At 55.8% G+C, this 14,635-nt stretch overlaps 4 protein-coding genes across 4 annotated transcripts; 2 read left to right on the top strand and 2 right to left on the bottom strand.

The window, feature by feature from the left end:
• Nucleotides 1-654: 654 nt before the first annotated feature.
• On the bottom strand, nucleotides 655-1,645 carry B0H18DRAFT_150253 (uncharacterized protein). The gene has a single exon (XM_048036871.1). It carries the CDS (start codon nucleotides 1,568-1,570, stop codon nucleotides 941-943), a length of 630 nt encoding a protein of 209 aa, XP_047886366.1. The 5' UTR covers nucleotides 1,571-1,645; the 3' UTR covers nucleotides 655-940.
• Nucleotides 1,646-2,124: 479 nt separating this feature from the next.
• On the bottom strand, nucleotides 2,125-5,124 carry B0H18DRAFT_1125839 (fungal-specific transcription factor domain-containing protein; the record flags this gene model as incomplete). The annotated part of the gene is made up of 13 exons (XM_048035073.1): nucleotides 2,125-2,190; nucleotides 2,248-2,379; nucleotides 2,434-2,620; nucleotides 2,695-2,753; nucleotides 2,805-2,908; nucleotides 2,978-3,178; nucleotides 3,229-3,238; nucleotides 3,290-3,364; nucleotides 3,419-3,480; nucleotides 3,686-3,983; nucleotides 4,032-4,164; nucleotides 4,227-4,346; nucleotides 5,006-5,124. 13 exons carry the CDS (start codon nucleotides 5,122-5,124, stop codon nucleotides 2,125-2,127), a joined length of 1,566 nt encoding a protein of 521 aa, XP_047886365.1.
• A 2,408-nt stretch (nucleotides 5,125-7,532) lies between these two features.
• On the top strand, nucleotides 7,533-10,680 carry B0H18DRAFT_1046676 (P-loop containing nucleoside triphosphate hydrolase protein). The gene is made up of 9 exons (XM_048030812.1): nucleotides 7,533-7,591; nucleotides 7,650-8,105; nucleotides 8,160-8,463; nucleotides 8,522-9,178; nucleotides 9,233-9,260; nucleotides 9,313-9,570; nucleotides 9,622-9,977; nucleotides 10,035-10,099; nucleotides 10,151-10,680. The coding sequence occupies exons 2-9, from the start codon at nucleotides 7,969-7,971 to the stop codon at nucleotides 10,518-10,520; spliced, it is 2,175 nt and encodes a 724-aa protein (XP_047886364.1). The 5' UTR covers nucleotides 7,533-7,591; nucleotides 7,650-7,968; the 3' UTR covers nucleotides 10,521-10,680.
• A 1,342-nt stretch (nucleotides 10,681-12,022) lies between these two features.
• Nucleotides 12,023-14,300, top strand: B0H18DRAFT_887486 (P-loop containing nucleoside triphosphate hydrolase protein; the record flags this gene model as incomplete). The annotated part of the gene is made up of 7 exons (XM_048041177.1): nucleotides 12,023-12,325; nucleotides 12,383-12,949; nucleotides 13,004-13,031; nucleotides 13,092-13,319; nucleotides 13,378-13,733; nucleotides 13,791-13,855; nucleotides 13,928-14,300. Coding segments are annotated over 7 exons (1,920 nt in total), but the record flags the coding sequence as incomplete, so codon positions are not given.
• Nucleotides 14,301-14,635: the final 335 nt, after the last annotated feature.

Below are 14,635 nucleotides of genomic sequence, written 5' to 3'. Positions count from 1 at the left end.
GCGTAGTGTCGGTGAGGTCAGAAACACATACTAAGGAAGTCGATGGTCAGATGCGGAGGTGTAGGTAAGCGTCCTCATATCGAAACTTGGGCCTGCAGCCCGAAATCCATACAGTACTCATACCCTATGGTACGGTGAGCCATTCCGAGTCCGAGGGTCGTAGACGAAATGTAAGCGAGATTACTAGTAAAGGGACAACTTGAAGTGGAATGAGTGGTGGCAGTGGCACAAGTATCCACTCTGAGTACAGCATATACGAAACGGGAATGAGTCTATAATGAGTCTGTAGTGAGTCAAGAAAGAGAACGGAAAACGAACAGGAAAGAAAACAATATATCTATTTGTACGAGCATCGGGCGCCCGTGCGATGTATTCCGGCGCTTACGCATCCCTTACTACACTGAGTGAGCAGTGAGCACTTCCGCCCGACGGTGGGTTTCTTTGTGACATACATCCTGCTTCAGTTCCTGTAATCGTTGGCACACTCTACTATTTACCATACATGAGGAGACAAGGGGCCTATGCTCCTGAATATCTCTAATGGAGTACAGGCGCCGCAGGCGAGAAACATCACGTGACACATCATGTGGTCACGTTTAAAACGTTTAAAACCCCATGTCAAAAACTTACCTCACGGCCCGACTTACTTACATACCGTAAGAAACATTGTTTGAGTTTTACACCGTACACTACCGCACCAGCGCCAGGGAGTCGACCCCGGTCACGGTGTGTACTGAGTACTGAAAGTTACAGTGCACCTACAGGGATGCTCGAAACGCAGCATTCAAGCGTTTGCAAAGTGAAGAACTGCATAACGGATGTGTATCGGCATGACAAAACGGGCCAGGAGGGGACCTTGCAAGCAATCTAAGAGAGCAGGACCGGTACCGGGTACTTGCCCGACCCCTAACAACACAACGGTACATTCAAGCTAGGATATCTAGAGATGCAAACAATCTGATAGCATAACGAGTAGCAAAAAAGCATAGACAGCTATCCGAGAAGGAGCAAGTACAGACGGAAGAGCACAGAGGTACCCGATCAAGCTCCAGGACCACCATATCCGAGTCCTTGCGGGGGCGGCTGCGGGGCGACGGGCGTGGGCAGCTGATGCTGCACGAACGAATTCCAGGTCTCCTGCAAGCTGTAATGCACATTCATCACCGGCTGGGGGGCCATCGACGGATCCTGGCATCTGGGTCATGCTGTGACTCCGGCTGAGGCTAGGCGTCGATGCGTGGCCGTACGAATTGCCAGCGTGCACGGGCTGAGTGGGCTGCGGAGGGTAGTCAATAGGCGTCGTCGGGTACCCGAGTTCATGTCCAGTTTGTCCTGGAGGGACTTGCCACAGCTGGGAGCGGGTCGCAGGAGGCGGGGGCGGCATATCGGAATGGTATGCCGGGGCATGCATGGCAGGAGGGAAACCGTGATACTGTCCATGAGGAACCGTGGTATGATTGCTGTCGCCAGCGTGGTACGACGGGTATGGTTGTGAGTGGCCTTGGGCGAATCCTGCATGCTGCGGATCTACTGGGACGAGCTGCGAAGTGCGCCCTGGGTATTGGGACATAGCCTGATCATGCTCAGGCTGTCCGTGCGTCTGCGGTGGTGCGGGGTACCATTCTGAATACTCCTGGTGACCCGATGCCCCTCTACGCCTTCATACCCATGCGTGCTTCCGTAGCCCTGCGACATCTCATATTCTGCGGCGGACTCTGGTAGTCCGGCGGAGTAGGATAGCTCCCTGATTGCTGCATGTCACCATACCGCTCTGCTCTTCCAACCGTGCCCCCTGTTTGCTCATGTATCGCATTGACGTCCCGGATCTGTCGCCAGCGCGCCCTGAAACCCGTGCATCTCGTCCAGATCGGTGCACCGCGCCCCATAGCTCTGAGGGCCGGAAATATCCAGGAGTACTGCGGCTCCCGAGAGCGCGGACCCGACCGCCAGGACGTGAGTCCGCGAGATAGTCCTGACGTCGACTGCCGGCGTGCTACGAAGCCCCGGACGACGCTCGAGACGGAGCGCACTCGCTGGATATGTGAGATTCGTAGCGACGGTCCGCGTACGACCGCTGAGATCTGGAGCTCGTCGTGCTGGCCGGCCACGCGAGGTGCGAAGATATCACGGACAGTGGAGGCCCTGTGTGTAAGTCGCGTATGCCTTGTCGTGTAGTCTCCGGACGATCGGCTGGAAGGAAGTCAGTATGCTCGATGCTATTTTCCGCACGGAGAACTGTGTACCCACCAAGAACTTCACAGCGCGCCCGCCATGCTTCGCAGCACTCTCAAACAAGTCATACGCCAGTCTCAGCTCTCCCAATGCTGCCTGTGCCGTCTTTGTCGTACCTCCATGGGTAACGACCGAAGCGAGCATCACCTGTCCCGCCATGTCAGCTTGTACCTGGCACGTTCACATTGGTCGCGTACTCACAGTGGAGGAGAACGCATGCGTCCACAAGACCCAGAATCTGGCAATTTGTATCGGGAACAGGTTGAACTGCTCGCGGAGCGAGCTCAACAGGATGCACGCACTCCGATAGCCAGCGAGGAAAGACGGCGAGTACGGGCTCCGAAGCGGGTCCGTCGGGTGGTCGCTCAGTGCTTGCGCGAAGAAGCATCTATGCACATAAAGCAGAGCTGCCGCACAACAGTCATTCACGCTTCACGGACTCGCGTAAGCACTGAGACTCACTCAGATGTAAGTAGTTGATCGGCATGTAGTGGCTCATCGTTTCCGAGAGGCCCTTCCTTCTGGCGGCGAGCCGGTGGCGTATTTTGGCAGTGGCATGTCTCTCAGCTTACGATCAGTTCAAGGATGACAGTGTATTTCGGGGCGCGCGACGTGAGCGTGCCCTGGACGACCTCCGAGACACATTCTTTACCCCAGCGCGCTTTCCACGCAGGGACTGTATGAACACCGTAGAGCCCCACAATGGTAAGCGCAGAGTACGCAGTGAAACTTGCGAAACACTTACAAGACAGCTGAGGCGTGCCGTCCTCTGCGAGCGTCTCATCGGGGTCCGCAGGGAGTTCGGTGTCGACGAAGGGGAGGGAGAAAGTGGATAGACGGCCGGTGGCGAGTGCTTGCCAACAGTCAGTGATAAACACTTCCCAGAACAGCGCGCGACGCTTCTGTACTTCTGCTGGTGATAGCTTCCAGCGGGCACAGTCACGATCTATAATTTGTTAAGGTATTGCCCAGACAGGAAGACAGAGGTCGACGCACGAAGACCGATCTAAACCAATGATCAGTCTATTGGTCCAAAGGTCATGGACTTGGCACTCACACTCTGCGCAAGTTTTGAGCTTAGCCCCATGAGCGCCCACGTACTCTCGATGCTATTCTCGTCCGCAACCAAGCCCTGCGCAACCAAACCATCAGCCTCGCTTTCAGAAGATTGACGCATACAGCCAACCTGATAGATCGCCATGAGACTGAGCGTCTGCACGGTGACGACACTCGGCGGACGCTCGAGCACTGGCTCAAGGTTCAGCGCAGCCCTCGTGAGCTGAAAGTACCGCTCGGCCTCCGGGTTATGCGGCGCCGGCGGAGGTCGACGTCCGTCAGCGCGCCAAAGCAGAATATCACAAATACAGCGCCAGTCATGCGACGAGCCACCGGTCCCGCCGCCCTCCCTCAGCGCAACGCCGCGCGGAGCTACTCAGCGCGCCGCTTTTCGCACCTTCCGCCGCCTCGTCGTAGAAAAGTGGCAAGATTTCCTCCAACAATTGCCGCCGCGTCACCGCGCCAAAGAACCACGGCGCCTGCTCCAGGTACAGGTCGCACAACTGCGCTGCCCGCGGCCACGGCGGCAGGTGCTCCTCGATCAGCTCCTGCATGTCCTCCGCGGGGATGTCCGACGGCGCGGACGGGAACGACGTCGTGAGTCGCGCGAGGGAGGCGGGCAGCATCGGGCCCTTGTTGGGCGGGCGTTCAGGCGGAGCTGTTGCAGGCCCCGGTTTTTCGTCCAGAAGTAGACTCTACGCGGGTGGTCAGTATGGGGGTGGATCACGCTGGGAACGACGCACCTCGGAGCCGGCGGAGCGGCCGTAGAACGTCGCCGCCCCGTCGTCGCGCACCGCGAGCGTCCCGAACGAGTCGATGTACTCGCTCTCCTCGTCCTCCTCTTCTTCCTCTTCGAACAACCCGTCGCCGCCCAGCCTGGATGCCGCCGAGTGCAGCTCCAGGCCGACTTGATTTTGAGGCGATCGCGGGACAGCAACGGGTGCGTCTCGCGCGACACGGACGACTGCAGGAGCGCGAGCGAGTCTTCGAGTTCGCGGATGCGGTCGCTCATCTCCGCGATCTTCCGGTGTAGGCGGTCGGTGTCCGCCAGGATAAATCTGTACGCGTGTCAGAATTGTGATCACAATGAATACAATAGAAACCGAATCATAAAGAGCCTGAGACTGTAAATCCACGCCACATTGGGAATCTGTCTGATGATAACTTTGAAAGACAGTTGACTTTCAGCTGGTACACTTGCAATGTGCACAGGGAAATGTGTCTACGTCGCTGTGCCTTTCCTAAAAAGATCACGCGGGCAGAGGACATCGCGGCCGACTACAGGCGATCCACATCTTCTGCGATCCGACCTCAGCCACCCACCACAGTCGCCTCGGCACTGGTTGTAGTGTAACCGTGGTGCGAACATAGACCGACACCCAAGTCCACCAGATCCAAACTAGGCTTTCCGCCCAATGATCATGGCTAGATGTTCGTTGGCGACTTGCATGGGTAAATCCCTCGACGGTCCGATTGCTGGGCAGCGTGAGGCTGAACAACGTTCCGAGCTCGCGTCTGCCCTTGAGTGGCACAAGCATCGCTCCGAGCCGTCTCCGGATCCGCGCCTACACTAGCGAAAAGCCTCCCCGCGCGCGTACATGCATCGAGAACACACGACGACTCACCTGGTACCCTGACCAGTGGTAAGGCTCCCATTGGGACAGATGGAAGAGCAGCCTCTTCGTTTGCAAGAGAACATGGGACGGTCTTGTCGCACTTGAGCTTGAGGCGACGGCATTCTGCGCAAGATATGGCACCTCTTGCGCGCTTGAAGGCCTGCTCCTGGGCCCGCGCGGACCGCTCCTTGTCGTCGCGGGGGCGGACTGTGTTGGGCATGGCGGTGGGCGGGGTTCAAGCGACGCAAGGCGGGGATCACGGTGTGGGGGCGTCGGCGGGTGCTGGGGCGTTGTCGACGTCGTTGGCGGCCAGTCAGCGGGGCCTTACGAGACGACGCGTGCACGGACGATTCATTGCGCTTGGACAGTCGTGGTCGTTCTTATCGAGACACGCCCGTCACGCCCGCAGAGCACGCTCTCCGCTTTGGGCAATGCCGCCGGCTGCCCTCCGCCATCTGCTTCCGCGGCCATCACCTCCTTCCACCGCCGGGCCCTCTACGTCCCGACGTTACGTACATTCCCCCATGTTGCTGTGGACAAGCTGTGGCTGCTTTTGCTGTGTCTCTTCACTGCCCAGGACACCGTCGAGCGATGAGCAGAAAGTTTTATGGGGCTGTTATCGGGTGCGTCTGCATACGGGTCGCACCGTTCTGACATTGACAGTGGCAGCCATGCGAGCGGGACAAATCGGAGCCCCCCTAACTCGATTATATCATCGAAATCGCATTCGTGTCGCATGTGACGCCTGCGACGCAAGATGCCTTGCGAACAAGGTTAAGTACAGGTGGTCCGAGGCAAGTACGCGCACTCCGCGGTCTAAGTATGTTCTTACGTCCGCGTCGAATCAGCAACACAACTCTGATCTATGGCCTCAAGTCGGGTGAGTGCATCCAAGAACATATCTGAGCTCTCGCGTGACGCCACAGTTACAGACGCGGCATTGCAGCACCCGCTCGTTCGTCTGCAAGTACATATGTGTGGCCCGGATCACTTCCGTGACAGCGAGAGTGGCCCTGGCATGACAGTCAGCGGCAGTCCGTCCGTACTTATTCGCTCGTGGCGTTTTCCTGCAGAGCAAATTGCCCACCTCGCAAAAACACTACACGTGTCCGGAAGCGTGTTTGCTTCCGCCACTGACGCGAAGGGCTCACCAGCTTCGTGAGCCGAGGCATGGCTCTGGCGAGCTGCGCGCCCTGACATTGACCTCAGCACCGCGGGAGGTGGCTCGGTGTTCGCCGTCAACAAAGCCCAGGCACGATGCGGAGCGAGAGACCCCCATAAAGACTTACGGAGATATTGCCTAAGCCGTCATTACGACGACATACATGGCCATTTCCAAGACCAGCAGGCGCACTAGTCTCAGGCGGATCTCCCACGATCATTGGTGAGTCGCCTCGGAAGTGCCTAGCATTTTTCGTCAGAAGGTCGGTGTACAAGGACGCCGTCTGCAGCCAAGTCATGCATTGACAAGCGTGGCCGGCGCGAACGACATACGGGCGTATCTGGCAACAGAGCTACCGCATACAGGCACTCGCGCAGACTCCCATGACCAAGCGCACCGTCGCCACCGGGTCAGAGACAACGTTGGCGAAGGAACATCCTCACAGGGACTGAATCAAGTGCGGATCCGAGTCAGTCCGAATGTCAATGATGCTCGGTGTCACCTGAAGCTTGTCCAATCTGCACCGACGAGTATGTAGGTGATCTTCTGCCAAGATGCATTGTGCCTTCCCACCGCCAAACGACGTGGTCCAATCGGCTCGACGTGGTTCGGAGACTTGTGTGCCTGCGGAACAACCCATGCACCCCACAATCGACACCCGTCTGCCCATCGTTTGCCCATGCTTTTTAGCGCGAGCAGTTCAGCAAGTTCTCCAATGATTCTCCACTACGTGTTCTCTACACGCGGAAAACGACACGTTGCTTGCAGTTCGCATCGCTGTCTCAGTGCATAGTAGGTATGCAACTACACTATATGCGCATATAGTCCACTCACACTCGCGTTCGGACTGCCAGACGAGGCACGAATATGTCCGCCGATCCCTGCAAGGCGAAAGCGGACCTTGGCGCTTCAGGCTGTACGCATTCTGAAATTTATACAGGGAATTGGCCACATATATGCAGCCCGACTACACAGTATTTGCTTTCGTCGTCCGTTCGGATCCTAACATGTGGTGTTCGCCTCCTCTCTGCTTATAAGAGCAGCAAGGCACACAGATGTCGTGATCCGCCATATCCTGAACTTCATGCAGAGCGGGCATCCGGAATTGTCGAGCCGGCGACGTGCGCAAGATTCCTTACGTGGGCCCGCAGTACTTACCAGTCTCCCCTTCGCACAGCATTTATGCTCACATTTTACACGCTGCAAACATATGCGATGACGACTGTCTGCGTGTATCGGGATGCTTTACATATTCTGCGTCCACCTGACCGCTTTATCAAATCGAGGGTCGTCGCTAACTTATACGCGCTTTTCATCCAATGCGTGGATGGGCATGCGTACTAGTAACACCAGCGAAGACCAATTGAGAGCCACACAAGTCTGACTCTCGTGGGTATCGAGAACAACGAGGCGATACTTCGTACCTGTATATGGCGGGGAAGCATGTCATGTAAGGAGGTTTCCGAGGAACAACTTCGAGGACTGCTTCGAGACCGCTACGAAGAGTACCCAGTGTTTCTTTCGAGTAAGTCATACACCTCGTCCATCATTCGTTTGTTGACAATGTCTTCACCGACATGCAGGTCTATCTGCAGCAACCTGCCGTCGTAGTGTCGCCCTCGACGTTGTAGGGTTTGATGGCGTGCAGAGCGCACAGATAAGTGTGGCTCGGCGGCAGCTGCACCACTGGTTCGCGATACTTGGGTTAGCACAGGTTCCGTCAGGCGCAGTGCGTTTATAAATCACCGCAATGTGCAGGCGTAAATCTAGTTCTTCTCCGCAGGACACACGTTGCCCGCTGTGATAACGATCTCCTTCGGTCGTCGCTGCGCTCTCCGAGACGCAGCACTTTCTAGGGGCAGGCCTATATCGCTACAGGGGCGGGCCATCGTCTCTGCGACAATGACAGAGTATACAGGAAACGAAGTGGAGGAGAAAGGAGAATCGCAATGGACGTGGCTGGGGAGTCTGTACTCCTATTTTGCACCCACGCCCGCACCTGCGGAGGCGGAACCATGCGTGGACATAAGCTCTCCTGGGTGAGTCCTCGCTCGGTGTTACCTGTAAACCAATAACACAAGACGTTTCCCCAGGCTCGCATCTGCGTACAGTCTGCAGGTCAAGCGGGTCGATCACGTCTACGACATGTATACATGCATGTGGTCATACGAGGACACCAAGGTCCAGGCCACCCCGCATGTGTTGCACGGTGGAAAGACGGCGGACGGCGCCGACGTCTGGCGGTCCTTCTGTTTCGTGGTAGTGCGCCAGATGCCCACTTGTGCGGGAGAAGAGCCGGCCGTCGCGGTGACGATCAAGAGTCCGTACTTGATAGCAGCTTGTCAGGACGTCATTGGAGAGATCTCGGGCATCTCGTGGACGGCCGACCCTCTCGAGGTACGTGTTGCTTGACTGTCATACTCAACTGCACCCCCCGACTCGTTTTCGATCGCAGCTTCCAGTCGATCAGTTGATCCAGGCATTCCCCAAGCTCGTAGAGTACCGCCAAGAACTGGAAGACAGAGCGAGCCGCCCGAGCGACGACTCTCAGGAACCAGAAGACAGCGCGGATCGCTCGAGCGATGACGACACTGAGGTGCTCGCCAGCCTCGAGATCCTCATCAGCTACTTGCGCGAAGACCACGGAGTCATCATCTCTCAGATTGCCAGCCTGCTGGCACACGAGGAGATAACTTGGGATCTGCTCCACGCCATCTTACTCCCCGGCACGTTGCTCGTCAGCACGGACGCGACGACGGGGGAGCCTCGCGCTCTACAGCTCAAGCAGTTCGACAAAGGGGCTCGCGGGTACACGCTCTACTGCGAGGGCATCGATGCCGTGGACGTTGAGCTGGACGACGTCGCTGACTCTGATCTGGCGCATGTTGTACCTGCGAAGGGATTCTGCAGGGTCGAGCACACTCGGTTCATTCCGCGTTTCAAGGGGGTAGTGAAGATCAATACGTTGCCTGCGTACCCGATCAAGTACCACAGCAATGAAGCAGGTCTGAGGGCGGCACTCCTCGCTCGGGCACGCAAGTGGATCGACTTGTACGGAGTGCAGCATGTGCGGTATCAAGGAATTGCTGTCTATAATCGCAAGAAATACGAGGTGAGTCGCGCAGAGTCACAGAGCAGGCTGTATCCACTGACGTTGTGCGACGAGATTGATTCCAGGGTGATGATCGACGGAGGTGATGAGATCGTACCTGTCGCTGTCAGAGTCTTGATCTGACGACGATGCAGCTGCGTTCAGACACCATAATCCGAACTACGACATGCCTGAGGAAGTTGATCAGACAGAGTTCAGAGTCATTCAAGCAGAAGTAACCATTCCGGACTCAGACATCAGACGAGCATACACCCTGACACGCGACCCGGACGCGGCGTCCGATGCTGGGGAGACAACTATCCCGCAGTATTTCAGTTGGCAACTGCCAGACAACGATCTCATTCTCGCTTCACCCGTGCTGTACGGGTTCAGCCTTTCCGACAAGCTATGGCGTGAGTACCTAGCATTTAGGCTCATGCATCCACTCATCTCTCGTGTACTAGTCGAGTTCAACGTCGAGAAAATCCACCCCATCGTATGGTCCGATGAGCCCTTCACGAACCTTGTGCTCCCGGGCAATCGTAGGGAGCTCCTGCGATCCCTCATAGAGGCGCACAACTCCAACATCAATTTCGACGATTTCGTACAAGGCAAGGGCCAAGGCCTCGTCATCAATCTCTTCGGTCCTCCCGGAGTCGGCAAGACTCTGTCTGCGGAGGCGACCAGCGAGCACCTCAAGAGGCCGCTGTACATGATCGGGGGCGGTGACCTTGGTACCGACGCCAACGCTGTCGATACTGCTCTCAAGCGCGTCTTCAGTATAGCTACGCGCTGGGGGGCGATTGTGCTCATAGACGAGGTATGTTCGTGTACTGATCTACTGCCAGTGCTAGCTGTACTGACGCCGGAGTCTTAGGCAGATGTATTCCTGGAACAGCGATCTATGCATGACTTGTTACGCAATGCCATGGTCGCGGTTTTGTACGTGTTCTTATCAAGCACGGCCGCACTCCTGACTAATGGTTCTGCAAGTTTGCGGCATGTCGAATATTACCGCGGGATCCTCTTTCTGACGACAAACAGGGTCACGGCCTTCGATCCAGCCTTCCTGTCTCGTATCCACGTTGCTCTTCATTTCCGGGATCTGAGCAAGGAAGCGAAACTCAAGATATGGCAGGCTTTCCTCCATAAAGTCAAGATGGACAGCCTCACCGCGGAGCAGCTAGACGATCTCGTCGGTCGAGAGGTCAACGGGCGTCAGATCAAGAACGCTACCAGGACGGCCACCTCGCTGGCTAGGAGCCGTGGAGAGACGCTGGGGTATAGTCATCTCGCTGAAACCCTAGATGCGATGGAAGAATTCGAGAGCGAGTTCAATGCCATATCCCGCAGTGGCTTGTGAGTGCTGTTGGGCGTGGTTGCACGCGGTACATAGACCGCCAATAGCACCTGATTTTGTTTTGAGAAATCTTATTCTCGAATCTGCCGGTTCCGAGAGCAGGCGTCAATGTTCACATTCAAACGTTCAGATCTCAGACCTGGACACTCAAGGAACCAACGAGTCACGACTCATCGAACGCGAAAGGATCCTGGCTGCGACATTTTAAGGCTGCGTTGCCTATGTGCTCGGGTTGGCCGTGACTTATGACGCGTTAGAATACAAGCATTTAGCACTAAGTTAGCCGTATGGCTCACCACGGACGGTTTCCGTGTCGCGGTCGACGCGTTGACGCCGGGTGGCGGCGGTCACGGTACCGTGGCCCGCGGCCGTGACCGTGTCTCCTCCGGGCCGCGCCTGAGTTCGAGAGTTCGTCTTCCTTGATTCCATCCTCGACGGTGATTCTGCCCCCGTCAATCTGGTTTTCCCATTAGTGGAACTTATGGCGCGTCATCTGAGAGCTCATTTTCGCATGTCTGAATTGCTAGGTGACGTCGACTACTTCGGCTGGGAGTTGGACGACGTGAGCATGAGCTGCTACTCGACCTCCGAGTCAATGTGAGCTCCCCTAGCCGCGTGTCAATAGCTACACGCAGTCTGCCAGTATCATATAGTGGGTTTGGTGCGTAATCATCAATGCTGCGCATGTGTCTCACTTGAAGGACACGAGAACACAACTCCACCTAATGCGCATCGTACTCTACACACGCATGAGTAGCCCCGAGACTACGCAGAGTTCCATGCGCTGCCAAGTCATGTGTATCGGTAACGTCAGCGAAGCATGGAGCATCCCTCATCCTAGTGAAATGAAGCGGTATTTGGCAGAGAAGCAGGCCACCAATTGACTTGCGGAGGAACTACTGTAAATACTTTCTGGTCGCGATAGCGGTGTGCTGCGCGGTGAGTAAAGTGCTGTATCTATCTTGTGCATATCGGTGACTTATTCGAGTGACAGACAAGTCCTCTGCATATCTGTGCCAACTCTTGCACACCGGTGTGGCCAATGCAGGTCTGACTGTGATGAGATATCCATGGAACAGGCCATTGCAAAGAGCGGAATGGCTGTGTCTTCCGGTATCATCTATCTCCGTTAACAGAGATCGGGTCATATGGTTCTTTAGGCGCACTGCAGGTATAAAGGAATCGACCGTCGATAGAGTTTACGCGACTGTGTGCCCGCTGAAACCACGTTCCTCTCAGCTGCGGTCGCCGGGCGCGTGGTAGCAACAAAGAAGCCGAGCACAGACAACTCAGAGGCCAGCGATCTCAACGATGGTGTTGAAATGGAACATAGCAAAAGGTGAGAAAGGAGGAACGGGACGACGATGGAGGTGGTGCGAGATAAAGAAAGGAAATACCCCCTCGCATGGACGCGACGATGAAGCTAGATTGTGCGCGGATGCGAGTCCTAGGTGTTACATATTCTTGACTGGTTTGAATCGACGGACTGACACCGTTCTCTCAGACCCACACCGACTTTGCGTGTCAAGCGAGTCGATCATTTCTTCAACAGGAAGAACGGAGTATGGACATACAAGGACACCAAGATCAAGTCTACCCCACAGGTTTTATCTGGTGGTAAGACATCGGAAGGCTCCGATATCTGGCAGTCTTTTTGCTTTGTGGTAGTGCGCGAGTTTTCTGCGGACTCTGTTCCAGGAGAAGAGCCGGCCGTGGCAGTGACAATCAAAAGTCCCTATCTGAGGACAGCTTGCAAGGACGTCATCGGAGAAGTCCCAGGGCTCTCCTGGACGGTCGATCCTCTTGAGGTATCCCTCCGAGTTGTTCGTTCCACATCCTTGATTCACTCGCTGACGATGTGACAGCTCCCAATCAACCTGTTGATCCGATTCTTCCCTCAGCTCACGGAGTATCATCAAACGTTGCAAGGAAGAGTGAACCGCACCAGTGACGAGGAAGACGTACTCGCGAGCCTTGATGCTCTCCTGAACTATCTGCGTGAAGACCACGGGGTCACCATCTCTCAGATCGCGGACCTCCTGGCACAGAAGGAGATCACGTCGGATCTCCTCTATGCGATTCTCATCCCCGAAACGCTGTTCACCTGCAGAGACGACACGACCGGGGAGCCTCTCGCGTTACAACTCAAGAGCTCCGAGAAAGCACTTGGTGGATATGCGCTACACTGCGAGGGTCTCGACACTACTACGTCTGCAGAGGGATTCGGTAGGGTCAAATGCACGTGGCACGTTCCGCGTTTCAAAGGAGTTGTGAAGATCAATACGCTCCCTATCTACCCGATGAGGTACCACAGCGACGAAGGAAATTTGAGGAGGGCCCTCCTTGCTCGTGCGCGCAAATGGGTCGACCTCAACGGTGTACACCATGTGCAGTACGAAGGGACTGCCGTCCGTAATTCGACCACATACGAGGTGAGTATTCAATGCCTCCAATGCAGACTGTAATGGCTGACGCGAGTCGACAAGATTGACTCCAGGGTGATGATCGACCGAGGTAAAACCTCGCACTTGGCGCTATCACGGCTGTAGACGATCTGACTCGGGATCACACCAGGTGCCTTCAAGCGCCATAATCCCAAGCAGACGATGCCTGAGGTCATCGTCGCAGTGGAGGACCCCGCCACCCCAGAAGGGTCAGTTATCTCGCATTCCGAAGTTGACACCCAGGTCGATTTGCATTACGACGAGAAGGCCAGCCCGCGGAATCAGCACATGGCAGACGATGAACTAATCCTCGCCTCACCGGTGCTGTACGGTTTCAGCCTATCTGACAAGCTATGGCGTGAGTCCTTAATACATGCATTCATGCAGACTGCCAGTACTGATTGCTCGTACACTAGTCAAATTTAATGTCGAGAAAGTCCAACCTATTGAATGGTCCAATGAGCCGTTCACGAACCTCGTCCTATCGGGCAATCGAAGAGACCTCCTGCGATCTCTCGTTGAAGCACACAACTCCAACTTGAACTTCGACGATTTCGTCAAAGGCAAGGGACAAGGTCTCGTCATAAACCTCTTCGGCCCTCCCGGAGTCGGCAAGACTCTGTCCGCGGAGGCTACTAGCGAGCACCTCAGGAGGCCGCTGTACATGATTGGAGGTGGGGACCTCGGGGAGTCAGCGGACGCTGTCGACGCCAATTTGAAGAGGGTCTTCAGTATGGCCGCGCGCTGGAGGGCCATCGTGCTCATAGACGAGGTAATCCCGCTTGGTAGTGACTCGTTAATCTAAGCCGTACTGATGTCATGGGCATAGGCCGACGTGTTTCTAGAGCAGCGCGCTATGAATGACCTGTCACGCAACGCCATGGTCGCAGTGTTGTATGTCACCCCATCCGAGTTGTGCCTGCACGAATCCTTGCGAGGCGCTTTTCTGATTCGCCTTTGTGTTAGTTTGCGGCACGTCGAGTACTACCGCGGCATCCTGTTCCTCACTACGAACAGGGTCAAGGCCTTCGACCAAGCCTTCCTGTCCCGCATCCACGTTGCTCTCCGCTTCCAAGAACTGAGCAAGGAGGCCAAGTACAAGATCTGGCAGGCTTTCCTTCTGAAAGTGGGCTCGGCGGACCTCACCGCGGACGAGCTAGACGATCTCGTCAGCCGAGAGGTGAACGGGCGTCAGATCAAGAACGCTACCAGGACTGCGACCTCGCTCGCGCAGAGCCGTGGAGAGAAGCTCGGATATCGCCATCTCTCGGAGACTCTCGATGCCATGGAAGAGTTTGATAACGAGTTTAAGGCCATCTCCCAGAGCAAGACCGTGTGATTGTACAACTATGGAATGGATGCGCATGGACTCTAGAACGAGACTTGGTACTAACAATTGCATGCACGAGCAGCACATCGACAACAGAGCGTAAACGAGTCTAGGAAATTGCAAGTGTGACCTGAGTACTAATGATGGGCCCTTTGAGCACTGGGACTCGAATGCGTGGACCCGTCGCGCCAGAAACCTCCAGCTTGAATACGTTGCCATGCCATGTATACTACTTGATAGCTTCGTGGTGAGCAGTCGAGCAAGTTACCACGAGTTGCACTCGACTGATTTCCACGTAGGGATGGTGAGACGCAAGTGAGAAGACGAGGAATCGACAGTATCGC

Source organism: Fomitopsis serialis, assembly GCF_022376445.1.
Source record: "Fomitopsis serialis strain Sig1Antser10 chromosome Unknown B0H18scaffold_170, whole genome shotgun sequence".
NCBI lineage: Eukaryota > Fungi > Basidiomycota > Agaricomycetes > Polyporales > Fomitopsidaceae > Fomitopsis > Fomitopsis serialis.
The sequence above is the reverse complement of the archived record's forward strand: the minus strand, read 5'-3'. Positions and strand labels throughout refer to the sequence as shown.

Excerpts from the sequence above, each read along its gene's own strand:
- B0H18DRAFT_150253 (XM_048036871.1), bottom strand. The coding sequence starts at position 1,570 with ATGTCCCAATACCCAGGGCGCACTTCGCAGCTCGTCCCAGTAGATCCG.
- B0H18DRAFT_1046676 (XM_048030812.1), top strand. The coding sequence starts at position 7,969 with ATGACAGAGTATACAGGAAACGAAGTGGAGGAGAAAGGAGAATCGCAA. Across the intron at positions 8,464-8,521 it reads GGACGGCCGACCCTCTCGAG|CTTCCAGTCGATCAGTTGAT; the intron begins GTACGTGTTGCT and ends TTTCGATCGCAG. Across the intron at positions 9,261-9,312 it reads CAGGGTGATGATCGACGGAG|CTGCGTTCAGACACCATAAT; the intron begins GTGATGAGATCG and ends ACGACGATGCAG.